General features: G+C 36.0%; 2 protein-coding genes across 3 annotated transcripts; both read right to left on the reverse strand.

The window, feature by feature from the left end:
• Window positions 1-1,066: 1,066 nt before the first annotated feature.
• Window positions 1,067-17,274, reverse strand: LOC109038664 (uncharacterized protein KIAA0930 homolog). Of its 2 annotated transcripts, XM_019053807.2 has the most exons (11): window positions 16,871-17,273; window positions 15,550-15,710; window positions 14,078-14,257; window positions 11,536-11,637; window positions 10,766-10,906; window positions 9,245-9,380; window positions 7,780-7,886; window positions 6,907-7,066; window positions 4,809-5,432; window positions 2,758-2,907; window positions 1,067-1,844 (listed from the first exon to the last, which is right to left on the reverse strand). In XM_019053807.2, the coding sequence occupies exons 1-11, from the start codon at window positions 16,977-16,979 to the stop codon at window positions 1,804-1,806; spliced, it is 1,911 nt and encodes a 636-aa protein (XP_018909352.2). In that variant the 5' UTR covers window positions 16,980-17,273; the 3' UTR covers window positions 1,067-1,803. The 2 variants fall into 2 exon arrangements, with proteins under 2 accessions (XP_018909352.2, XP_018909353.1); XM_019053808.2 differs by lacking the exon at window positions 4,809-5,432 and having other exon boundaries at window positions 16,871-17,274.
• A 1,700-nt stretch (window positions 17,275-18,974) lies between these two features.
• On the reverse strand, window positions 18,975-24,181 carry LOC109038640 (uncharacterized). Its single transcript, XM_019053764.2, has 3 exons — window positions 23,565-24,181; window positions 22,207-22,321; window positions 18,975-20,135 (listed from the first exon to the last, which is right to left on the reverse strand). The coding sequence occupies exons 1-3, from the start codon at window positions 24,041-24,043 to the stop codon at window positions 19,869-19,871; spliced, it is 861 nt and encodes a 286-aa protein (XP_018909309.2). The 5' UTR covers window positions 24,044-24,181; the 3' UTR covers window positions 18,975-19,868.
• Window positions 24,182-24,298: the final 117 nt, after the last annotated feature.

Genomic DNA, 24,298 nt, shown 5'->3' on the forward strand with positions numbered 1-24,298 from the left:
CTAATAGTAATGGATTAAACTACAAAAGCTATCTAAAAAATAAGTTTTTTCATTGAAAATCTTCTGAACTGAATGAGATAAAGCAAATTGGTAAAAAGATACATACTAAGCGTATTCCTTAAAACATTTCCAAGATTTTGAAAATCTGTCGTGGTCTTTTAGAGAAAAATTCAAATTTCCTAGGAGTACATACCGCATCATGTAACCTACCTCCCAGTGCACTGACAGATCATATTAAGTTTCCTAATTTTGTCCTCAAAGGAAGGCGAAGAGTGCTAAAAACAAGAAAGTTGAATTTATTTTGATCCTTTTATTCTTAACTTCAATAAGGTGTAGGTACTGATTAAATATGTTTCATCAACTAATCAAGATTAGATCGGATAAAAATTTGTGCAATGACTCGTATTGCCAACACTGTTGACCTTTAACTATGATGTCAGATTACGTACACTGCAAAGGTTTCTTCCTCTGGCAGAAAAAGTATGTTTATAGTCTTTTAAAATTGAATAAGAAATTAGTGATGGGTAAAATTTAATATTTTCAAAAAAGTTAGATGCAAAGGCATTTAAATGCACTGCTGGTGCAGATAGCTGCAAAAATTGTATTCTTTCACAGATTGGTCAGTGAAAATTTTCAAATTTGAAAATAAAGGGATCAAAATAAATTCAACAATTTTTATCTTCCAGCATTCTATGCTTTTGAGATCAAAATTGGCAAGCTTTGATGTGATCCTTTGGGGCAACAGGAGGTGGGTACGCAGCAATTGTAGGTTATCTCAATAAATTTTAGTTTCCTCAAAAAATCCTTGATGAATTTTCACAATATTGCACTTCTTGTGAAGCTGAGAGGGACGCCTGATGTAAATATTTTCACCGATTAAATTTATCTTTTACTATTTGGAAGACATAGAATAGGGAAATTTACTTTTTGGGTGACCCTCATAATTTCATTTTTTAAGAAAACAACGAAAGTTGTTCCTAGAGACAATAAATCGAAACAACTTGAATAAATCTCAGAAAAAGTCAAGTAAGAATGTTGAAACAGGAAACAGATGACATCAAAATCATTAAGAGGAAGCAAATTTATTCAGAGAATTCAGTTTTTTAGAATAAAATAACAAATTTTACGAGCATCGTTATTAAAAAATCACTAATGGTTGAAAAATTATGGAAAGAATAAAAAATACAGCAAAGCTTAAAGCCTAGTTTTCGATTCAGTTCGATTTGATAATACAAAATATCGAAGAGGTCACCGGAATGTAATAATCTAACTCCTGACTAAATTCAAGAGCAGGAACTTAATTTGTCGTTTGAACAAAAAAGAACTGCTCAAGAGTATGAACTTCTCCAACTGAAGTCATGATTGTTATAATAAAATTTCAAGGTACAAAATACGCTCACACTGACTAATCAAAAACAGCTAACAACAGATAAACATTGTGAAACACTTACAACAGCTTAATTAGAACAATTCAGAACTTTCCTTGTCCTATAAACGGAGTTTTACAGAACTGAAAAGATTGAAAAGAAAATCACTCATGACAAAAATAACTGAAATGGCAAATTGAGGTTAGATTATACAAACTGTCTTACAGTTTATAAAACCAAAATCGGAATCATTTTGTTGGAATGAAAATAAAATAACAATTAAAAATAATAAATAAATAAAAAGATTATCACAGGTAACTGAAAATCATGACTTACATATGTCCAGGTAAAAATACACACACTCACGCGCACAATTAAATATCAGAGAGAGAGAGGGAGAAGAGTTGAGTTGAAATCATCGAAGCAGTGAAAGCGTTTAAAATGTTAAGATGGGCCCTTCTCGGTGATCTAATATATCTGAAATTGAAAGGAGAATTTGACTTTAGTAAACATACCAACATTTGGGTGAGAATAATTTTTTGAACAATTTCAGTGACACATAGTTTATAAAGCAAAACAGCATTGACAGTCTCCCGTTCCCATCCAATATCCCTCATCTGGATTTTTCAGCTTTGAGCATTTCAGCGGGCTGATCGATGAAATTGATAGACAAAGCTATAGGCAAAGATGACAAAAAGGATATGGAGGAATCTTATTGGTGGAAGCGGGTGGTTGCAATGGACAAAGGAGGTAGGCCATGGATAAATGACTGTTGTCGCTGATGATGGCCAGGCAGTAACGGCCAAAGCAAGACTGTGTACGAATACAAAGTTTTATTTTAAAGCATGAGAGTGAAAATTTTTTAGGACATTTTAATTTCTTCAAGACAGAAGTTTAGGGAGGGGGGCGATTTTGAAAACTTTCATTTTCTCAAAGCCTTTGCTACCGTTGAAAGGAAAACAACCCTATCAAATTGAAATGGAATCCAATAAAAAGTAATAATTCTGACTTATCTGTGAGACTTAGAGTAAGAAGGAAATGAAGGAAAATTACTATTCGAATCCTTAGCAAGAGACTTGTGACAACTTAATCGAATATCTTAAGATCTCGCAGAAAAAATTCAGAAGAATCATTGTGAAGTGTTAGTCCATTCTAAAAAACTGATCAATTAAATAATAATGCAACAATTCTGGACATATTCATTCAGCTTTTAAAACGTTATTGCTTGATGTAATTTTACGTTCTAAGTTGGTGCACCTACGAATACTTGGTTTAATCTACAAGGAATTTATATGTTCAAAATGTTTTCTTCGAAAAATTATCTCTAAAAATGAAGGTCCGACTTATCTTTTTTGAGTTAGAGAACCTAAAGAGAGATTAAAATAGTTACCATTCACAATGCTCCACCAAGGTAAGGTAACATATGTTAAGAACACATTGAGAGGAACAGATTGGGCCCGTTTATTTTCCTTCCAGAAATGAAACGACTGAGTAAATCCACGCATTGTCCATAGTGGATTGTAGGCACCATCATCTAATTCTATAACAGAAAAGAACAACAAAACACAATTCAAAAACTTTCATCAAAAAATACGAAAAGCCTCTGAAGAGTCAACTGCTTGTGCAACACATTAATTTTCTACAGCTACCCATTATCAATAGGACGTGCAAAAGACAAAAAAACTTTTCTTTTGTGAATTCTCCACGAGCAATTTAGATCGTACTTAGTAAATAAAGAACCAAAAAAACACTCTATTAGCTGGCATAGAGAGAATGATGGCGTGTGGGACACTTCTAACTCAACCTGACTAAAGAATTTTATCTAAAGGAACAAAGGAACACAGGATTAACAATCTTGATTCTTATTTTTACTTTCAATGCTAAACTAACGAAAGCTAATCCCATGTTGCACTCTAAAAGTGCAATCAGTTATTCAGCGTTGACTCAACCAATATGTACCAAGTAAAAGAGGACAGCTCCGAACCATTTTTCATAATTATCATTGGGGTGGGAAGTGTTTCAGAAAACATGTCTCCTTAATTCTGTCTCTGACAATTGATTTTTCTCACACATTACAGAATCAAGACACAAGTTTCAATGATTGCTGATTTGGAATAATGAGAAAAAATTAAAATCCGCTTAAGTTAAATGACACTGGAAATACGGTTAATGATTACCATGGTTATTCCCACTTTGGTTTTATTAAACAGGGATTAATGAGCTTTTCATTTGTTGCGCTATAAACGCCGTATTAAAAAGGACTCTTATCTGGGTCGATTAAATCAGATCAAGGAAGAAGCTCTTTCTGACTGATGCAATCTAAGTAGGAGAAACTATAATGTGCACTAACTCGAAGGATGTACCATCCATTGGTTTTTGAGGGATAAATCTGTGATGATATTGGACACAGAAACTGAGGGTTTGGACAGCTCTAATTATCTCTGAAATTTGTCACAAGAGTCTTGAATCCAAGGAACACAAAAATGTCTGTTTAATACTGAGCGAGAAAAAAGTTATGCTGAACACCTACTATAAAAACTTACATTGGTAAACAAATATCATGACCTCCAAAGCAGAGGGACACTAGAACACTCTCTGAAAATTTCCCCTTTGCCATAAGTTTAATCCAAAGATATAAGATATAGTATGTTTAAATACTGAATAAGTTGTTCTTTGTCAGTAAATGAATCAAATAATACTACAGAGAAAAGAAATAAATGTAAGCATAATTGTTCAAGACAACTAAAGAAATTTGCAAATGAAGGATCAAAATTAAGGCATTACACGAATGAAGAAAATATATCATAAAACGGTCCTAGATCAACGATGAATAAGGATAGATGACTAAAAAAAGCAAATTATACCAAAACACATGAAAGATGAAAAGTAAGCAGCGCACCCAGGGAAGTTTCGCAATTGAATACTTCTCTCAATTCACATTTTCTAGGGAATAGGAGTATCTTATCTGTTCCTGGTAAGCTATCAAAAAAACTTTGTGCAGAGGAATCATCTGTTGTAATTTAAATAATTTAATTTAGACTTATCTACAGATACGATGCACTATTAAGATTTGATTATTCACGTTTCTGAACATTCCTTTTTCTGCATGCTGAGAAAAAATGCGGTATAAGAATCCAAAGGTTACCAAATTTCTCCCTAAGAAACACTTATTTTTGAGGTGTATGAATACTTCTCCTAGAAATTTTCAGGTACTGTAGATTATATTGCGAAAGAAATTCTCTGAAAAACTAGGAGAAAAATGAACACAAGTTCCCTTAAAAATTTGTGCATTATCAGAAAAAATTTGACCTAAAGGCTCATATGACGTTTTTCCTTAGCATGGTAGAACTCTCCTATTAGTTGGAATAATAAAGATTCTGCTAAATGATGATTTAATCCTGGATGCGCCGACATAGAGCTTACATGCAAGGCAAAACATACCTAAACTTTTGGTGCGATTTACTCTGTCTTGGGGCGGCACATCACACCAGAAGGACACGACCGTCCCGTCAGACGAAATTTTCTTGGGAGGCTGTTTACTTGCAGAACGATTGACGGTTACGAACCCAGATTTTTTAGCATAAGAAAAATTTTGGCGAGTTGAAGAGTGTGGTTCCACATCACAAGAACTAGTTTTTCCAGACTTTTTATATATATCACAGTCGGACGAGCTTCTCACAGCATTGAGATCACAGCCATAACTTGTATTTTCTACCGGAGCAAGGTCGCATAAAATTTCAGCCAAATCTTGATCCCAAGTTTCACAGTCATAAAATTCTTCACTTTCAGAACTAGCATCTTCAGCAGCGCTGTTGGTGGGATTTCTATTTGAGTGGGAATCCTTAACACAGTCTCGTTGGTCCTCGGAGTTTTTGAGGGACAACTCTGTGCTGAGATTTGATCGGTTCAGTGCACAACTACGTCTACTAACATTGCTAATTGGACTAGGTTTTGGACTTATCAATTCGGCAGTAGACTCCAGCATGCTGTCGAGACTTTGAGAGTTCGGATAGTGACAGGAGGGGGCAGATTTAGAACGTTTCAGATTAAAATCCGCCGACAAATCTACAAAAGAAGAAATAAAAACGAAAAGAAAACCCAAAATAAAAGAAACTAAACAAAACTATACGGGAAATGGGAAAGAAGAAATAAGAAGCAAGGCAACATCAAACAGCTAGCACGCAAACAGTTGTACAAAACTTTTAAAAGAATTTTAGAAAACTAGCTTTGAAGGCATACTTTGAGAAAAATCAAACTCCCTCCCACTAAGTGAAAAAATTGTCTACTTGTGGTCCAAATGTTGAGGGGGGTGAAATACTGATTAACTGGGGAAAGAGGTTAAAATGGAAACTGGGTCCAAATTTTAATGGCAGGTTTACAGTAAGCTGCATGTTGAGTCAAGAATATTACCTTGCTTATTCAAGCACTCGTTAATAGTTTGCACCTTCAAGAAACTACAGCTGGCTCCAGCCAGACTGCTGTAAAATATTCTCAAATTGCGCACAAGTTGAGTTCAGGATAAAATTTTCTCAATTTTTAGTCGATTTTAGAGACTTGAACTTGTCATTATGGTTTGAGTCTCAGAATTACTTTGTTGATGAGAGAGCGTGTGTCTAAGAGCTGCTAGTTACCTCTGATTGTCTGCAGAGATAGACATAGTTTTGGGCGCAGACCACCTGCTTGGATAATTTACTATCTTCGGAGTATGTTATGGCATTCATCTAATGGTCACAACCAGTGAATCTCAATTTAATTATCTGGAAACAGTTGATGGTTTTTGGACTATCTCATACAGTATGATCAGCAACTAGGAGTTTACTGTGGGCTAGCGTGACACCTCAAACAAATACTGTCTGAAAATGCTTCCATAAAATTCTAGGATGAGAGTTTTTGAAGATAAAAAACATTTTTCCTTGCACTTTTTAGATAATTTTTTATCAGTTCCTGGTTCTCACACAATACTACTGAGGAAACTATGATGATTAAATAGATTGTCACTCTCAAAAGGAAAAAAATACACGTGAAAAGCTAGCAGAGATTCTATAATTGCGATTGTCAATGGGAAAAGGACCTTATTCCAAGAAGCATGAACTTAAAAAATTGATACCACTATGCGGGTGTGCTTAGTAAAAATTTTCGTAAATAAATCAAAAAAAATATCAGACAAAACTAAAGTCAAGATAATTTGAGACCAGCAGTTTAAAAAACATTGTTTTAAAAAATAGGCAACAATTTGTCAATAGAACAATTTGTCATGTTCCCGATACAAAAGTACCTGAGTATGCAACTTTAGGCCCTTTGTTGGCACAAAATGAACCGCATCGTGCGTACTATCTTTTTTAGGATAATAGCAGGCGTTAGCCATCATAAACTGAAACTCTACTTTTCTCATCGAACTTGGCAAGGATCACTTGTAAAAAGTTTGCCTTTGTATGCTTTGTTCTCTTTTTCCATGGACATTTACAAATATAGGTTAAAAACATCACTGATTGCAAAAATAAAAGATTGCAGGGTAGAAAGAATCAATAACCACCCTTACCATCACGAACATCTCCAGCTTCAATTTCGGCCAGTCCACTGGCTAACGAATCAAGGCCCTCATTTTCTGACCGTGCTCGCGCTCCTGCCGAGTTTTCTTTGGGTCGCCAACTGGCTCGCATGAATGTGTCTAAATTTGCACTAGGGTCACTCAAACGTCGCTGGAAGGAAATTATTGGACATATGTTATGATTATAATGTCATTATTTGATTTGCTTTACGATAAAAATAAAAAAGAAGACAAATCTCTTATGGGAAAAGAATTGTTGCAGCTGGGATTTTCGATGTATTTATCCATTCTTAAATAAAATTTCACCCAAAAAACTGGATGAAGCCATTGACTTTCTTTAAAAGTAATTTCCAAGCGCAAAAACAGCTCATAAATAGAGGCTGTAGCGAAAAAAATAGTCTACACTTTGGAAGTGAATCCACATTTACTTTCACTATGACTTTCAATGCAGAGGTATGACTGGATACACGAGCAAAGTTGCCCTATGTACACTAAAAACTACCAACTTGACTCTTCAAAATTGCCACACAGAGTGGCAACCATGTTAATACACATATTCAGGACTATTATAATACTGGCACAATACGATTTTTCATAGCTTTTTCTTCGAAGGATTTTAAAATTGCATAAACCAAAAACCTACAATTCTGGTACAGTTTGACATTTTCCAGTCATCAATCCTTTATGCAATAAAATCAATAACTTGATTTTGAATGTTTGTAGACTACGGTTTCTATACTTGTGGACCATCACATATCCTGTTCCTGAACAGTATTCAGAGAATAATTTTAGTTCTTTTTTTCCTCTATTAAATATAAGACATATTAGCAGAAATTAGAAGGTATGAGAGATGAGTTTGCTCACTTGATATCGATACGAATGGTAATTTTCAGCATCGTCCTCCCAATCTGAGTCCCAGCCGTCGGTGATAGAATAACCTGGTTCAGAGGTAGGCGTTTCTGCTGTACATCCTGCAAAGAGCCCAATAAAAGAATATTCAAAAATAATGCTCTCACATTCCCCGATGAAATTTTTGCTATTAACAGCGAAGCAGATTTCATGAGCGAAGAATAAACTTGAGGAAAAAGTCCCACCTATACTGTGGAAGGAGTGTGACTGAAAGTTTCTTCATATAAAACTATTCTACCCCTATTTTGCAAAATTCATGAAAGGATCTCAGAGTGTCAAAATATTTCTTTGAAAAATTGCAAAAGAAAGATGCTTGCTAAAGTAGCAAAATGATGTTCTTTTACCTCCCAAGCTTTGTTACTCAGTGGTCTAGAGCATCGTGAGTCAGCTCTGTTATCAGGCTATCCATTACCAAAATTTCTCCACAAATTCAATTAAACCTCTGTAATAGTTATTTTTATTTTTCCTTGATTTTCTTTGTATTAAATATGTACTCATCTTCCTTCCAATCGGGAGCACCAGTATTTGATCATTGTTGATCAAAGTAATGAAAAATTGTCATTTATTACATGAAAACTTGGGAGACAGATGATCGCATACACAAGTAGGAAAAAGTAAGAAAAAATGAAATAGATGAATCACAAAACTGTGGAATAAATTAAAATAGAAGTTTCAGTAATTGACCCCAGACATCTCGACAAATAAGCAGAGCTCTAGAACACTGCACTACTGCCGTTCGAGAAGGTCTAAGAACTTCCAGGGCTCCTTTGCAAAAGGGATTCAATTGAAGTCCAGTTATCTAAAGTATACAGTTATCTAAAGTATACAGTTATGTACAATATACAGTTATGTACAGTATACAGTTATGTACAGTATACAGCTATGTACAGTATCCAGTTTTGTACGAAGAAACTTTCAGCCCCACTCCGATCAAAATTTAGTTGGGACATTACATTATTAAAACAATTCAAAGTGCCTCAAAAACTCTTTAATTTGGAAAAATATGTGTAATATCATTTTAATCAGCAACAAAAGGCTCTAATAATGATAGCAAAGTATGCCTTGATACAATGCTAATATTCAGTTTTCACTGAATTTGTTAATGGAATATTAAATAGAAGTAAAAGATCTGCCATCATGTTTGTTCTATTTGGATTCAAAGAGAAAATAAAATGCACAGATTTTCTGTAGTCTTTAAAAGTCAGCCGACAAATTTTACCTCTTAAACATCAAAATCTGTGACAGAAATAGGGGTCACATATGGAACAGGGATGGAAGAAATATGAGAGAAAGCCTCTGCACCTATTCTGCACCTTCTTTCGTCACAATTGATAGACTATCCGAAAAGGTATTGAATTTTTAAAAGAGGAACAATTTAAGAAATATCAATAGAAGAAAGTTGATGGAACACATAAATTACCTTTAGGTTTTGTCACAGCCATTTCTGCATGGCCTTTCCCTTCAGGTCCTTTCATGCGGACAAATTCTACTCTTTGAGAGCTACCGGTGAAAAGACCAAAGGTCATTCGTTGAGCCATTTTACTACTAAGGCTCATCTGGAAATCAAAGAGAGTTTTACTGTAAGTAAATCAGACTGTTACAATGCTACTCTCAAGATGAAATATATAAGAAAATAAAGCACTAAATATAATCCAACAAGATGACCGAACATCGCCATGTATTCTAGTGGTAAAGAACTCTTTTCCAGTGGCTCAGGTGACACATTTTCAGAACCCCAGAAATGATTCTGGCTCAAGCAACGTTGTAACCGAGTGTGCCATCACATTAGATTTTGTTGAAAGTCATGCGGAGCCTCCAAACGGCTTCTTAGAACTCAGAGGTCTCATTGATAAGTGGCTCAAATTTGAACTTGAAAAGAGGAAAGCCTCCACTAGAAGTTTTAGCTTCAGTTCAAAGCTCTTCTTAGAGGTACAATCATGCCAAGTTACAATTTTATCATTTAAATGGGCATTTTTTGACGACTGGACAATATAATAGTTTAAAAAATTGTGGCACTGAAACCAGCTTTGAACTCAAGTTAAAACACTTAAGAGAGGATGAGCTTGTCCTAGGATTTCATTTTAGCCAGGGGTCGATTCAATTCAAAGGTTCTTAGAAAAGAAACCGAAAATGCTTTTTTTCAGGAGGATCTTTCAATAGGTTAAATGGAGCATCCATCCTGCAAATACTCCTTCCAAACTCACAAAGACGAGCCTTCTCAAAGAAAAGCCAATTTCTTTTTTTATTTCAAAGGTCAGGCTTTACACCATAGTGAAAATCAATGGCTAAGGAACAATACCACCTATCAGTAAAAATCAATGGCTAAGGAACAATACCACCTATCAGTAAAAATCAATGGCTACGGAACAATACCACCTATCAGTAAAAATCAATGGCTAAGGAACAATTCCACCCATCTTGCAACGGAGATTTTATAGGATAAGAAAAAATCTTTGCCAAACTTAAGTAATTTTGAGGTATAGTTATAAAGATTATAGGGCCATTACAGCGCTCTCATGCAAAATTGGAAAAAATTAAAAACACCAACTTGCATATTTTATACTGTAGAATGCAGCAAATATGTTGACTCATTTTCGCCAAAATGTTCAGTTCGGCATTGTTCCTCAGCCATCGAAATGCATTACCAGCCAGTAATAAAGACACGGGCAAAATATGATAGAGTTTCCAGCACAAGTTAGTAAAAAAACTATGAATATTTTTGAAACTTTAGATGGGATGATATTATTTTGAAAATATCAATATTTCCCAGTTGCCGAAAGAAAGATTACTGTGGTTGAGTTTGACTTGAAAGTCAAGGAATGAGAATAGCTCCTAATAGGTATGTCTTATTTTTCAAGAGTTGTTGTTTGGTCCCCTGCATCTATTCTTTGATTAGTGGAAATTCAGATAAAATCACTGCAAAGTTTGGATAAAAGCTTACCCTAGCATCATAGACTTTTTTCAGAGCATCATATCTGATAGAGCCAAGGAATATGACACTCTGCACAGAGCCCTCATGATCAGAGGCAACAAGTTCAACACACACCATTTCTCCATCTCGGACAAAAATATCGCAGAAAACCTGCAACAGAATTCATCATTAGTCAAGATTAAAGTACCGCGAAGAGAAGCCTATGGGAGCAACAAATTGTTTTCATATTCAGATAAGAATGTCTTAGAGATTATTGCACCCAACGTTTGACAGTTGTATTCAAAGTGTATCCAGCTAATCTGCCTCAATTTGTTTAAAAATTACTAATCCTTAAATTTTCTTATAACCTTCACATGAAACTCTGAGACCATCTGTGAATTCTTAATGCTGGAAAACATTATCTTTTTGCGACAAATTCTTCCAGAAAAATAACTTTTTATGAAACGTTGATGTAGTACAAAAGTGAGAGCCATTGTAAACAGACCTTCTGGTCTTTTATTTGCGCAATAAGTTTTTAATAGATGAGTCAACAGTATAATTTCGTTTTAAGAGAAGCGTTTAGCGGGTCTTTGGAGCCCAAAAAATAAATTGAAATACATTATATTAAGAAACGGCAAATAAATTGAGTTGTAGTTTGCACAGGCTTGTCAGGTATACACCACACTTCCTAAATATCTTCAGTTTTTGAAAATCCGACGATTTTTGTGGAGATGACAAGGTGGGTGAAAAAACTAATTGAATCCCCCTTGTACCTTTTTTTAAAGCAACTTCACACTTACTTCGTTAAAATTGTCCACCATGAAACAAACATATGGGTATGTCATTTCCTCATTTTCTCCTTTAGTGTCCATTTTTCGCCTACTTGGGGAGGCAAAGACTTTCTGCAATCAGCATAAGAAGAAGGAATCACACTTTATTTTTAGATTGATCAATAAGTGAACTGATTACTTCGCAAAGACATCAGCACCAAAACTTCAAAAATGAGGTTCAGATATTTTATGGCTACGTATGCAAGTAAGAGGAACTCCTCCTAGAGGCAAGTTGTTTTTCTCTGGTTGGTCCCAAGGTCAGGAAAAAGAGGAGGGTTGTGCATAGGGCTAGCAACTCTACCACGTAAAAACACCCAGGCTGTGAAAACCAAGATGAAGCCTCGGTACCCCGACAACTTACGGATAAATCAACCTAAAGAGAATGGATCACGGAAAAAGATCTTAGAGTTATGAAAGTGACAGGATGGAAAGAAAAGACCATGGATAGAGTAGGATGGAGATGCCTCGTCTTGGAGGCCAAAGCCCACCCCGGGCTGTAGCACCCTTAGTAAGTAAGTAAGTAATGCAAGTAAGAGGAATGTTATTGAATTTTATCGGTATGATCTAATTTAAATTCTTCCAGATAGTGACACTAGATCACCATGCATAGCTTTTGCTCTTACATTTGTGTTGTGCAGTTGTTAATGACATAATTCTTTTTAAATAAATAAGGGCACCGCTCTAAACAGACTTTTTTTTTTTTTTTTTTTTTTTTTTTTTTTTTGTACAGTGCCGACAAATAATCACTTTGAAGGTAATTGGAATGAGTGTTGTGAAACGTATCCTTAAATTTTGTTAACTTTGAGATTTTTACCATATTCAGGGGTTAAGGGTCATTCAGAAAAAGAGCACATACAGGGTGTACCAAAAGTCCGTCCCACCCCTGCTAACTTTTGAACGAATTGAGCTAGGGTAATGAAACTTTGGGAATGTTCCTATCTCAATGGGGACCATCTTTTGGGGGGGTCAAAATTTTGGTCCCCCCTCAGGGGGGGCGCGGGGGGCCCCCAACTTTTTTTTTTCAAATGGCAACCCCTATCTTGTGATACATCATTCAAAAGAGCATAAAAAATTAAGAATTTTGGCGCAAACCGCAGATCAATATCTTAATTTTTGACCGAGTTATGATAGGTCAAAGGTCAAATTTGACCTATTTTCAAAAAATCATAACTCCGGTTCAAATTATCGTAAAGAAAAAAATAAAACGGGAAAATCTATCAAATTGTGTCCGCTTTTAAGTAAAAATTGCAGAAATCACTTCGCTGTAATTTTAAGGGGGGGCTCGGACCCCCAAATACGTCAATTCAAAGGTCATTCAATTTTCCCGCGAAAAGAGGCAATTTCCCCTAGATTTGCCTCCACATTATCTCAGTTAGGTCAAAATTAGTTCAACATTACGTTGGCAAGTCCCCAAATTTCGGAAAAAGTTTAAAAAAAAACGAAATTTAAGGTGATTAAATTTGACCATTTAAATTTCGTTTTTTTTTTAACTTTTCCCGAAATTGGGGGACTTGCCAACGTAATATTGAACTACTTTTGACCTTACTGAGATAATGTGGAGGCAAATCTAGGGGAAATTGCCTTTTTTCGCGGGAAAATTGAATGACCTTTGAATTAACGTATTTGGGGGTCCAAGCCCCCCCTTAAAATTACAGCGAAGTGATTTCTGCAATTTTTACTTAAAAGCGGACACAATTTGGTAGATTTTCCCGTTTTATTTTTTTCTTTACGATAATTTGAACCGGAGTTATGATTTTTTGAAAATAGGTCAAATTTGACCTTTGACCTATCATAACTCGGTCAAAAATTAAGATATTGATCTGCAGTTTGCGCCAAAATTCTTAGTTTTTTATGCTCTTTTAAATGATGTATCACAAGATAGGGGTTGCCATTTGAAAAAAAAAAAAGTTGGGGGCCCCCCGCGCCCCCCCTGAGGGGGGACCAAAATTTTGACCCCCTCAAAAGATGGTCCCCATTGAGATAGGAACATTCCCAAAGTTTCATTACCCTAGCTCAATTCGTTCAAAAGTTAGCAGGGGTGGGACGGACTTTTGGTACACCCTGTATATATTTAGTATTGTCAAGATTTTGTAACTGCCGATTTTTTAATCCAAAAAAAGTTTGCTTCACTTTGCGCAAAATATTCTGGAAAATTATTCAATGAAATTAAAAAATTTTAGAGGGCAAACATGCAAAAATGAATATTTTTGGCTGATAAAGATTTACATTGAAAGCTAAAAAATTATTAATGGAAATTGTTGAAACTGTTACTGAATTTCCTTCATGATTTTACAATACTAATAAAACGGATGCTTCAGAAAATTTAATAAATAGTTTCCATTCTAGAATACTAATTAGCAGTGAAAATTAGGAGACGTCGCAACCAAGAAATGCCCTTTCTGCACCCAATGCTTTGCTTTTTTTGAAGGATCCTTCATTTGCTCTTTGATATTTTTCCTTGAATCACAAAAAATTTTGAGTAGTGAAAAAAATAGGTGACTGAGTTAATTACTTGAGAATGTCGTTTCAGAACTTGCAATTCTTTGGGGCTGGTGCGTGTACAAACAGCTAGAGTTAAAGTGTAATCAAATTGATGAATTATCAAATTTAAATACACTGTTTCTTCCCAATCTATGTCTGGGTCTCCGACAGGTAGCCTTCGACTATCTTTTCTGAACACATCAACTTCAGTCTGAAACAAAAAAAAATATGAGATAAATTCAAAAGAGTCCTTGATGAAAATGTTTTAAAATTTAAATCCAATTTTGTTGCTTAAAATCAACAAGAATTCAATATTTTCAATGCATATGAGGCTTTGACAGTAATTTTATGGATAGTAATGTTTTTCTTTTGGGGAGAAAAAAAGTCTCTTTTCCAGAGATTGACTTTTTGTTCATTCTTTATTTTTCCAAAGAATAAAATGGGTTTGTCAGAGGGAGAAATAAAGGCTTACGGAAAATATAATTTGAAGTCTCTTCACTGCTAGCCCAAAGAGGTATATTAAGCAAGGGTCCAGATACTCCAGGTGTCAAGATGTCCTCAGGGAAATTTCGATTCGACTCCTTAGGAAGCCACTAGGAGCCACTAGACCTTGTCTAGTGCTTTACACTTTCTATTTGATAATTCCAATTTTGTTGCTTAAAATCAACAAGAATTCAATATTTTCAATGCATATGAGGCTTTGACAGTAATTTTATGGATAGTAATGTTTTTCTTTTGGGGAGAAAAAAAGTCTCTTTTCCAGAGATTGACTTTTTGTTCATTCTTTATTTTTCCAAAGAATAAAATGGGTTTGTCAGAGGGAGAAATAAAGGCTTACGGAAAATATAATTTGAAGTCTCTTCACTGCTAGCCCAAAGAGGTATATTAAGCAAGGGTCCAGATACTCCAGGTGTCAAGATGTCCTCAGGGAAATTTCGATTCGACTCCTTAGGAAGCCACTAGGAGCCACTAGACCTTGTCTAGTGCTTTACACTTTCTATTTGATAATTCCAATTTTGTTGCTTAAAATCAACAAGAATTCAATATTTTCAATGCATATGAGGCTTTGACAGTAATTTTATGGATAGTAATGTTTTTCTTTTGGGGAGAAAAAAAGTCTCTTTTCCAGAGATTGACTTTTTGTTCATTCTTTATTTTTCCAAAGAATAAAATGGGTTTGTCAGAGGGAGAAATAAAGGCTTACGGAAAATATAATTTGAAGTCTCTTCACTGCTAGCCCAAAGAGGTATATTAAGCAAGGGTCCAGATACTCCAGGTGTCAAGATGTCCTCAGGGAAATTTCGATTCGACTCCTTAGGAAGCCACTAGGAGCCACTAGACCTTGTCTAGTGCTTTACACTTTCTATTTGATGAGGAGTGGACAGTACTGTCTTTCAAGGTTCGATCTTGATGAAAACGGTAAGATTTTAAGATAGAGGTAAACAAGATTCATCGGCAGGTCATGATGCAATAGTAAGAAGGACTTAAAAATTAGGTACACACATGAAATTTTGGCAGAAACCGGGATGATCCTTTCACATGTCTTTTGCGCACAAAAAATAATAGATCATCACAGTCGATTGAGTGTTCTGCTTGAAACAGGAAATGACGAACGAACAAGTCGGTCCAATAAGATGATCCTTGCAGCATTACAAATCCAGAATCTGTAAGAAAAAAGAAAACTTAGGTACTTAGATTCATTCTCAAGGAACTTTGTAGTTTAAACTATAAAGTTCTATACAAGTACCAATCTACTTACAAGTAACAACTGTTCAGTAATATAAACAAGAGTGATTTCACAATGACAGAAATAGTCATGTCGCAATGCATTATCAACAATACACCAAGGGCAAAAAGATTGAAAGTCTAAGAAATAAATCGAAAAGACTTATAGCCCTGAACTTGTTCTTGCAGAAAAAAATTGAAAATTACCATGACTTAAAAATATGAGATTTCAAAGACTGGAAATGTCTCTTCTGTTGCCAGTCACCAACTCTGATTTTGAAGTAAAGGAATAATTTTCAGCCATAAATTATGATCGTAGATTCACCTTCAATATTCTGCGAGAGGAATTAATAACGATCACAAAAATGGCAAAAAGAGACTGAAACTTCAATTTTTATCGGCGAAAAGACATTGACAAGGTGCATTGCCACAATTGGCAACTTATTTTTGCCATGACATTTGATGCACTGTTTATCTTGCAAAGAGTTGCAAGAGCGTTATTATATAAGTCTTGTTCTCCTCCTTGAACAGAAACAATATAAAATAATAAGAATAACAGAAACATAGGGCAGAAAAGTTATTTTTTCGGCGTTTAATCACATGGTGCTTTATGAAATTGTTGCAACATCAAAGTGATATCTGAGGAGAGCTACTTCTTCCTCGAAAGCCTGTAAGATCAGATAGACGAAAAGAATCGAGGTCTGATGAATTATGTCGGTATGCGGTGCAGTATCGACACAAATCACCGTGTCCAGTGTGCAAAATTATAAGATTGATGCAACTTTGCCCTCACCCTTGACGCACGAATAAAATAAAGCGTTAGCATCATAATTACTGGAAACTAGTGAGTCTTCTATCCATGCCTTAAGGTTCGATTCTTTGATCAAACTTGAAAAATTGCTGTCCGGAATATTCAGCCTCTGAGATTAGAGGTGAGCCAAGGTCCCTACTTAATTTCCCATGAATGGTCTTTTACTTGGGTTGAAAATACTTGTGTAAACATTGCAACCCGGCAGTTTTAGTGATGTCCTTAACTTATGACTTGAAACCAAGGACATAGAAGTGAAATATTGTGATGCCGCACCAGATATGAGCTTACCATCCTTGACGACTTGTCTCATTTCCTTGACCCTCTGAAAGTTGATTTCCTCGATCAGTTGTTCCAAGACACTCGGCGACTTTTGGGTATTTAGTTTGCAAAAGGACATGATGAAGAGATTTCAATGGAGTCTGGAAACTGAGGATCATGAAGAACTAAAACTGAATGTGATAGGGTTTTCTGTTATCATTGAGGACAGTGAGTTGACAATTCCCATGACAGGCGATTGTCGTGGGACCACTCCTTGCATGAATAAGAGAATACATACGTGACTGGTGGACTGAATAAATAACTTCTGAGAATTAGATAAGAAAATCGCGGTTAAATGACTGATGATTCACAATATGGCATTGAGCCGTGACAAATATTTTTGTTTACAATAATGGCCGTCAGCGTCAATAACCTTATTATTCCCCCACCCCTCCTCGCCAACAAAGTAACTCGGCCAAAATGATGCAATATTGATGAAAATTCACTTGCACTCAACTTTGAGTCACCGTTGGTCACCGTCGAAGAATCCACCGAGTTGAGAGAAGAATAACAAGCTTATTCATTATAGGAACTTTAAATCCTTAATTACAGACATTTTAAGGAGATCAAATGTTCAATTAAGGGCAAATCGAACTAATCGAGGATTCAGTGCACTCGTAGTTCGGAAAAGCTGTTGTTGGTACCGCTGCTAGAACCCATACATTTTCCTAGAGCGCCAATTTTTGAATTGACGCATCGACAGATTGAAAAGACAAGTGTCGACTTGTCGAGTACTGAGTCAACTGGTTTTTAACGATTCCAAACTGTAATAAAATCTGGAATAACAATAACCTGAAAGATTAAAATTGCTCGAGATTTAGAAACTATCTGAACATGCACTACCATCTGCTTGCCCATATAAATTTTGTTTCCATGCTTACATTTGACTGGGAAAAGGAAGTGGCCAGCTTTCAACAATTTTCACTTGATGATTGATTCAGAAAGTTGAAAAATACGAACCAATTGTGACATTGCAAATGTCTGCTCGCGTTTATTTTATTTTATTTTCTTTTTTTTTTTGGTAGAGAAAGAGAACTAACCCTTTTTCCGGAAATTTTCTGTAAATTTTCTTCCTACATCATTCAATAATATTCATGAAACATTTCAGAGAGCTATTTGGAATAACATTTCTTCTTTAAGTAATGGAATATAATCAGAGATCTTAAAATTTGCCTTCAGTTTCTGATTACCTTTGATATAATCGGACATAAAATTGTTACCAGGCACATTTTAGATTCGACTGGAGGCTGAACTTGAAAAATTGGTCTAACGAATTATCGTTCGAATTTTCTTCCACTTTTGTCATGAAAAGTTAGATTGTGTGATACTGAAACAAGAACACAACAAACAGATGAAAAGTTGAACTAAAAGTTGGAACGAAATCTTCCTACCGATATTGGCCAAAGCTGTATCTTCACGAACCGAAAGCTGACAGAAATACCCAAATGCCGATATTACACGGCAGCGATAGTAGCATCAAGTTTTTTTGCATTCAACTTTCCATGCGCTATTGCACATTGAGAAGTTTGACCGTTTGAATTGGGGTTAAATTCTGCAATTTGATGTTCTCTGAAGGAAATTATTTGGTAGTGGAAATCGAAAATATGTACCTACATATTAACAAAATACATTTTATGCATTAAAAACAGAAAAATCGACGGTGAAAGTCGGCAATCACATAACTCGTTTGCGGTGTCTAAAAATCTCCGCCTCTGCGTCATTTTTTTGAGGGAGAACACATTGACATTATTTCTTGAAATTTTTGCAGAATTTTCTTCGCATTGAGAAGAAAAATCATGACAGTTTTAAAGAGTTGCTGTTGAGTATTTTTCCATTTAAAAAATAAAGTATGACAAGAAGTCCGCGACGTCGCAAACCGAGTTGTGTAATTGCCGACTTAGGTACACCGTCGAAATGTTAAAAAGCAGTAGTAACTGTTCTTGTAAAAAGGATTCGTGTGATGCAGTAAATGTACAATATAAAATGTTCAAATAGTGTGGTTGTCTACTATAAATCCTGGTAAAGTAATGTTAAGGGACAGATTTCAATGAAAATAGAAGAAAAAATCATGGAATGAAGTGTTTTTTGATTTATTTAATTAAAGTTATCAACAACCTTTTAACAAAAAAAAACGCAATTGACAATCTTCACAAGACTGAGGAGACCAAACGCAGATGCAATCCAACTGCAAGAAACCAGTCGATGAGAAGAATACTTTTCAATATGGCTGCAAAATTTGATATTTTATGAAAAAGAATTGGAAAACTAAGTTTCAAATTTTCGACTCATTAGTGGTCAATTCTACTGACAATGAATCCTTGGAAAAATTATACGGCGTGCTTCACTTTTCAATGGTTGTGAAAAGTGGATGCATACATTTAAAAAAAATTAAAAATGCCAATGACACATTAAAAAGCTGTCTCAATGAACAGAATTAACATTAAAGCCTTTTAATGTATGAGTTTACCTCTTCGCAAATTAATTATTCAAATTAAAAATTTTTTAAATAAGCTTTTCAATTCTAATTGAGCTAAAATGAAAAATGAAAATAAAAAATTATCACAACGAAACTAACAACTTATCACAAACTTTCTTCATACGCCAGTAAATTTAGGTGCAAAGTATTTCAGAGTCTATTTACATGCTGATAAATTTTACTTTGACTTTGCCGACATTAATTTGAAGCGGATGAAATGTTCTCAAAAATTTCCATTCAAATCTGTTTGAAAAACGTTCACAGCTGTTCTCCAAAAATTACGGAGTGAGGGATTAAAAAAGTTTGATAGTGTGAATTGGGCTTAATTTTTCCACTTAAAAAATAAAAAATAAATTAATAAGACCACTTTCAATATGCAGACAACAACCCAAAAATAATTTCACTGTTCTCCACACTAGTTTGGTTCAAAATAGAATTTTAGAATGACAACTAATGGCGACGAGGAATTTTATATTCTCTCAGGCCGAATTACTAGCTGATTTTACTCTTCTTGTGTTTCTTTTCATATTTGAGCTTGGACCAAATTCCAAGGCACATCCGAACTAGTTTGAAGTCTTTTTCTGCATTTGCAATCGCTAGCTGATATTGTTCCTTGATGATATGTTTGGCTGGTCTGAATTTTCTCTGCTGGATAAGCGATAAGGAGAAATAGAGCTTGCAGCGTGCAACAGTAAGAGGATCACCTAACCTCATAGCGTTCCTCAACTGCTGCACAGATATTTTTCCAGCAATCACAGCCTGGAACAAAAAGTAAACATTTGAATTATCAGTAGTTAGAGTCCGAAAACCTGACTTTTAAAATCATTAGGTGGTGGTGATCTCCGCATCAAGCTCTGCCGTCAATGCAATAGGAGTTGATATCGGTGAGATGATCATATCCCAGTGTAAAGGGTTTCTCAGATAAACTTTAGTGGAATGAAGAGTTGTGATTCTGATTCTGGGTTTTGGTACTGGTGTTTTTGTTTTTATTTATTTATTTACTTCTGTGGCGGCCAATCACCGCTCACCTCTGGCGACGCAGCCCATGCTCGCTCCTGATTGGCCGCCGCAGCCTCAACCACGGCTATATATGTCGTGACCTCACCACCTCTTGACACTCCGCTCCCGTCAGCCACACGGGCCACATCATCCATCTCAGCGGACATCTCGCAGCCGGCCGGCTTGCCCTTTTCAACGGCTCTTCTTAGAGCCACCAACACTTAGAGCACCACATCTGGTCTTTGGCCATATTGGTGACTCCCGCCGTGAGTGAACACGCTCAGCCTTCTGATTCACTTCTTTCATGGATCCTCAACTCAAGAACACGCTCAACCTTCTCACAAGTCAACTGTACTCAAGCACTCAAACTCAAATCTCTCACTGGAACAGTCATATTTGATCATCTTAGCATGAACATTGAAAGCTTCCAGCATCATCACCGCATCGTATCCATCTCTCTCCGTCGCGCAAATCAACACGCTCCAGCAAGTTGCCGCAGAACACAGCACGTTCCCAACTTGTTGTCCCGAGCATCAACCTCTTTGCCCGGAAAGATGATGGTCACAATTCTTCAACCGTGTGTCACCCGGGTCGAATGGCGCTCCCCGGCACGCTGACATGCACCTCTTGATTCTCACTAATCGATCAACCCTCAACTCACTCAATCAATCCTCAACTCACTCAATCAACCATCTCTCAACCCACATCATCACTCAATCAAATCCTCAAACTTCCCATCATCTCTCACTCAATCTTCAACCTTCCAACCACTTTACACACATTTTCCAAACCTGTTTTCACTCCAACACCCAATTTCATCACTCACTTCTCCAACCACCCACAGAGACTCCGTCTCAACCGCAGGGAAGTACTGTGGCGGCCAATCACCGCTCACCTCTGGCGACGCAGCCCATGCTCGCTCCTGATTGGCCGCCGCAGCCTCAACCACGGCTATATATGTCGTGACCTCACCACCTCTTGACACTCCGCTCCCGTCAGCCACACGGGCCACATCATCCATCTCAGCGGACATCTCGCAGCCGGCCGGCTTGCCCTTTTCAACGGCTCTTCTTAGAGCCACCAACACTTAGAGCACCACATCTGGTCTTTGGCCATACTTCTAATAGATTTTGAGACAATTTGCGTTCAGTTTTTAGTTAAGAGATTTTATTTTGGATTCTACTTTGTTATTAACATATATCATCGTAAATTGCTTGTTCTTTTTTGTTTGGTTGCCAGATTCTATAAAACTCGTACTGTAAAAATGATAAGGGGCTAATGCTCACAGGAAAATGTAATAAATAAATAAATAAATAAATAAATAAGGTAGTGAAATGGTGCTGGGCCCACATTATTTTGCGAACACAGTTACATGCAGTTCGGGGCACATTTTTTAAGTATTTTTTTCTTGTAAATAAATAAAAAGTACCAGACATAATGACGATAAAGACAGACCATCTCTTGGTTTTTTGTGATCTTATCTTTAATGAGAAAAAGCTTATCATCCAAGAATTTAAAGACTGACCCTGAGCTTGCATCTTTCGTGACCCACGCACGGGCTGCCTCTTCCTGTGGTTCTTCAGGCACAGTGACAGAAACCATCTTAAAAACTCATTGCAAAGAGGATAAGCACCATAGAGAGATGATACAACAGTGAAAAGAGATCCAAATTGCAGATAACTTCAAGATCTTTGATATTGAAGGATGAAAATCTGAATGCTTGGTGAATGAAGAGTGGAAACTGAGACCAGGGAAGAAGTTGTGTTTTAAAACAAACATGCGTCCACCTAAAAATGAGCTCCAATAATGATATAGTTCACTGACTACTTACACATTGCTCTTGCTTGTCACCCAAAGCAGAAAATGCACCGCCTAAGGTGGAGAGCCAGGCCATGGCTGTCTCTAACTCTTGCCGCTCGTAGCACAATCTTTCCAGACGTTGGCACCTAAATTCAACAGATCAAAATAAAGAAAAATTCAATGGAGATACAAAATGTTGTGTTGGGGGCAAAAAAAAAAAAAAAAAAATAATTCCCGAGTTGATTGCCAATGAAAGTTGAAAATATCGACATATTATACCTGTTTGAAAACCGAAAGAATGAGAATTTTTCAGCATGTGAATGAGAATCTCTAATCAATTGTACAATGGATAGACTCATATGATTTCAAGTGGTGTGTTGAACTTCATTTTTAATTTGTGATTCCAAGAGTGAGGCCTCAGAGAACGTCACACCAGGACTCCATGGATTTCAAAAGCCCAATTCACACAATCAAATTTTTCACCTGACATGATTGAACGAAAAGCTGGATGGAAAGTTCGACGCAAAAGAATTTGATTCAATGACCATTGCTGTCTGATATCGTCATCAGCCTGCACTTTTCGAAGATACAGCTTCGGCTCATGTCCGTCGGAAGATTTCGTTCCAACTTTTCATTCAAGTTTCCATTCAATTTTTCATCAAATTGTGGTTCTCTCATCAGTATCAAACTATCCAACTTTTCATTTGACAAGTTCCATCCAAGAGTTGGATGAAAAGTTTGATAGTGTGAATTAGGCTTGATTTTTTCACTTTTCTTAGGATCTGTTTGTAGATGGCCCCTTCAGTCACCGTGCAGAAATATATTTCAGGTCACTTTTGGTATATGAAAATATTTCCTGTCAAAAGAGTGACAACCAGCAATCAGTGAGTAGAATTTGAAGTTGTCATGTCACTTTCGTGATTTCAAAAACTGATGGTAACATTACTTGAAGATTTTAGAGGCAGCCACTGATTGTACTCCTCATGTAGAGTCCACGCCAAATGAGACTATGCACTTTTTGACTACGAGAGAAGATCGTTTGACATCATTTTTTTGAGGAAAGAAAATGCAAGCATCAAGATGGCAGATTTTCTGTTGCAGTCTTAAAGTGTGTAAATTTAATTGGCACGGACTCTAGCAAGGCATGCATCAGAAAAGTGCCTTGAAATAGTACTTAAACATTGGAAACTGTAAATCTCCGAACAAAGCCATGTTTCAACCATATTTGGCATTTTAGGTCGCATAAGATGTATACATCAGGCAATTAAAGAGATTGAATTAAATAGATACTTGAGGATTATTGGATGACTCCAGTAAGAGGGACATTTTTGGATCTGAAATTCATGAGCAAAATAGCTTTATTGATACTAATTTTACGTCAATGCTTACCATAGATAATCCAAAACATGGTACGAAGGTGAGCTGATCAGCAATTTTATTTTAACTTTGAGTAGAGGAGCATGATTCCTCAGCTTGATGTCTTTTCCAAAATTTTCTATGGTACTATGACGGTAACAAAATGACTGACCTAATAAATAATGAAAATATGATAGCTGGTAAAGATCCATTGTAATCGTGTTTCTAATCTTGAAAACTTTGACAGTGGTGCTGATACATTCTGAAAATTTTCTGCTTGTTCCTTTTACATCATTAGTGCTCCTACAATCGCCGCATGATAAATTTGGTTCACACACGTCCTTATTGAGAGTGTTTTCTGTTTGACCGTTTGAAATGTTATGAGTTTTGGTATCAGATACATTAGATTTGTGGGATTCGTACAATAGAACCCTGGATACTTCATCGTTACTGACTTGGATAATTTCTCGAATATCATCATTATAGAAGAGATAAAAATATAGAACTTTCATTTAATTAGACCTGAGGAAACATTAGACCAACACAACTGAAAAGCACGGAAAATTATAACTAATTGATGTTTTAAAACTGATTATCACAGCAAATCCACAAAATCCAACAAAATCACGCTAGTTTGTTTACGTTCGTTCCATTTCATAATTCCAAAATCTGAAAATTCTTGGAAAAATCTCCCTGATCCCTGATCCCAAATTCCAAAAATGAAGCGCCAACCGACGAGGAATGAAAGGTTAGGAAATTTGTAAATT

Source organism: Bemisia tabaci, chromosome 6, assembly GCF_918797505.1.
Source record: "Bemisia tabaci chromosome 6, PGI_BMITA_v3".
In the NCBI taxonomy this organism is placed as follows: domain Eukaryota; kingdom Metazoa; phylum Arthropoda; class Insecta; order Hemiptera; family Aleyrodidae; genus Bemisia; species Bemisia tabaci.

Excerpts from the sequence above, each read along its gene's own strand:
- LOC109038664 (XM_019053807.2), bottom strand. The coding sequence starts at position 16,979 with ATGTCCTTTTGCAAACTAAATACCCAAAAGTCGCCGAGTGTCTTGGAA. Across the intron at positions 11,638-14,077 it reads TTCTGAAACGACATTCTCAA|AAAGTCTTTGCCTCCCCAAG; the intron begins GTAATTAACTCA and ends TGCTGATTGCAG. Across the intron at positions 9,381-10,765 it reads AAAAAGTCTATGATGCTAGG|ATGAGCCTTAGTAGTAAAAT; the intron begins GTAAGCTTTTAT and ends TTTGATTTCCAG.
- LOC109038640 (XM_019053764.2), bottom strand. The coding sequence starts at position 24,043 with ATGAAAGTTCTATATTTTTATCTCTTCTATAATGATGATATTCGAGAA. Across the intron at positions 22,322-23,564 it reads CATGTTTTGGATTATCTATG|GTGCCAACGTCTGGAAAGAT; the intron begins GTAAGCATTGAC and ends TGTTGAATTTAG. Across the intron at positions 20,136-22,206 it reads GTGACAAGCAAGAGCAATGT|GCTGTGATTGCTGGAAAAAT; the intron begins GTAAGTAGTCAG and ends TTTTTGTTCCAG.